General features: G+C 40.5%; 1 protein-coding gene across 1 annotated transcript in view; it reads left to right on the top strand.

The window, feature by feature from the left end:
* The window catches only part of LOC101848865 (islet cell autoantigen 1), a 22,734-nt gene that overhangs the window by 7,769 nt on the left and 13,100 nt on the right, over positions 1–1,865 (top strand). Inside the window, exon 5 of the mRNA XM_013090460.2 lies at positions 181–304. Within this exon, the coding sequence (XP_012945914.1) occupies positions 181–304 (124 nt within the window). The remainder of the gene's footprint in view (positions 1–180; positions 305–1,865) is intronic.

Below are 1,865 nucleotides of genomic sequence, written 5' to 3'. Positions count from 1 at the left end.
GGGGGAGTGAAACATTTCCAAAGATTTACCACATTGTTTCTCTCTGTGTTTATCGTGCAGTGGTGTCCCACATCCCTACTTGATCTCAATCTTGTTGATTGGGTGGTGGGGGTGGGGGAGGGTAGTGAAACATTTCCAAAGATTTACCCCGTTGTTTCTCTCTGTGTGTTTATCATGCAGTGGTGTCCCAGGAAGAAAACACGATGGGTCGTCTCCTCAAAGCTCACAGTAACAAAGACAAGACGCGGGCTGGCAAAATGATGGCGGCTGTCGGCAAGTCGGAAAGTAATTCAGCACAAGAGAGGTGAGACCAGGAAGTTTGCTGGAGAAGAATGACAAATATATGATAATAATAATAATAAATAATGTAATAATTGTAATAAGTTACATTTTATTGACACCCGTGATGAAATAATCATTACAATGGCAACCATAAATACATAATTAAACACACAAATATACGTATAAAAAATACTAAATACCCAATATTCCACCACTGGAGAACAAGTTACGAACACGCCATTGCACACAGTAAGAAAGGACTAATGTTGAATTTGAAACAAGAGCATTGCGTACTTAAGGGTGTTTATATAATGAGTTCTATCGTTTTGTATTTGTGTTAGTGTAGGTGATGAATAATGCTTCTTTGTTCCTCCCTCCTTCTTTATCTATTCTTGTTTTGTATCTTGCTTTGTTCTTGCAAATAATCCATGATTTTTCTGCCTCATAAATTAATGTTGAGTATTTAAAGGGCATTCTTGTTCAAGTGCAAGAACTGAAGCAGACATAGACGACCATGGGTCACCTCTCACTTCTCTGCAAGATGCTGAGAAAAAACACTTTATCCTTCTCTCCCATCACACTTCTGTTCAAGTTTTCTAACTAACTTGTTCTTAGCCTTGAGTTTTTTGGGGGTTGGGAGGGGGGGGGGGGGGTTGCCTTCTATTGTTCCTGTGTATACAGAATTTCCTACATCTTTATTTCCATTTAAGTGTTCTTGGAACAGACATTGAGAGTGGGAGGTTGGTGGGTGCTGTGGTGTGGTTTGCTTCTTCTTTCCTTTCAAACATCTGTCGTCCTTTCTTCTCCTTCTTCTTCTTTTGTGTGTTTGTTACTCTCTTGTAACACCTCTAATCTTCGGCACTTATATGACCTTATTGTGTTTGTTACTCTCTTGTAACACCTCTAATCTTCGGCACTTATATGATATGACCTTATTGTGTTGCAAGTGCCGTAATACGCTTACTAAAACTTTAAAACTTTTTGAAAAGAAGAAAGATTTGCAGACCGTGATTACCAATGCGTGTGCCAGATAGAGCAATTTTTCGTGGAAGCAAAGAAAGAATTGTGGGTGGTTGGCGGGTGCTCTGGTGTGGTTTGCTTCTTCTTTCCTATCAAACATATATCGTTATCTCCCCTTCTTCTTTTTTATATGTGTTGCTCTTTTGTAACACCTCTAATCTTCTGGCGCTCATATGACATTATGCAGTTGCGAGCGCCGTAAAACCTCTACCAAAACTTTTTTTTAAACTCTACTAAAACTAAAGAGCACTTTTTCGTGGAAACAAAGAAAGAATAGAAGCGTAAGAATCATTCACCTTGAGGTAGTCCGTCCATTTGATGACGCCGTCCCGACAGATCTGCAGCTTCCTCTTGGCCTCGGCTTTCCTCTTCTCGAGATTCTCTCTGATGTCGCGCGTCATAATCACGCGCTGCTCAAACCCGCGGACAAACAGCAGCAGCTCACGCGAGACCGCGCCATGGGCGTCCGAGAGACTGTCCAGATTGTGGCTCTGGCGTGAGGCAAGCGGAGATCGTGTTAATAATAATAGTAATAATAATAATAATAATAATAATAATAATAA

The sequence above is a fragment of the Aplysia californica genome, unplaced genomic scaffold (assembly GCF_000002075.1).
Source record: "Aplysia californica isolate F4 #8 unplaced genomic scaffold, AplCal3.0 scaffold01291, whole genome shotgun sequence".
Classification (NCBI taxonomy): Eukaryota; Metazoa; Mollusca; class Gastropoda; order Aplysiida; family Aplysiidae; genus Aplysia; species Aplysia californica.
The sequence above is the reverse complement of the archived record's forward strand: the minus strand, read 5'-3'. Positions and strand labels throughout refer to the sequence as shown.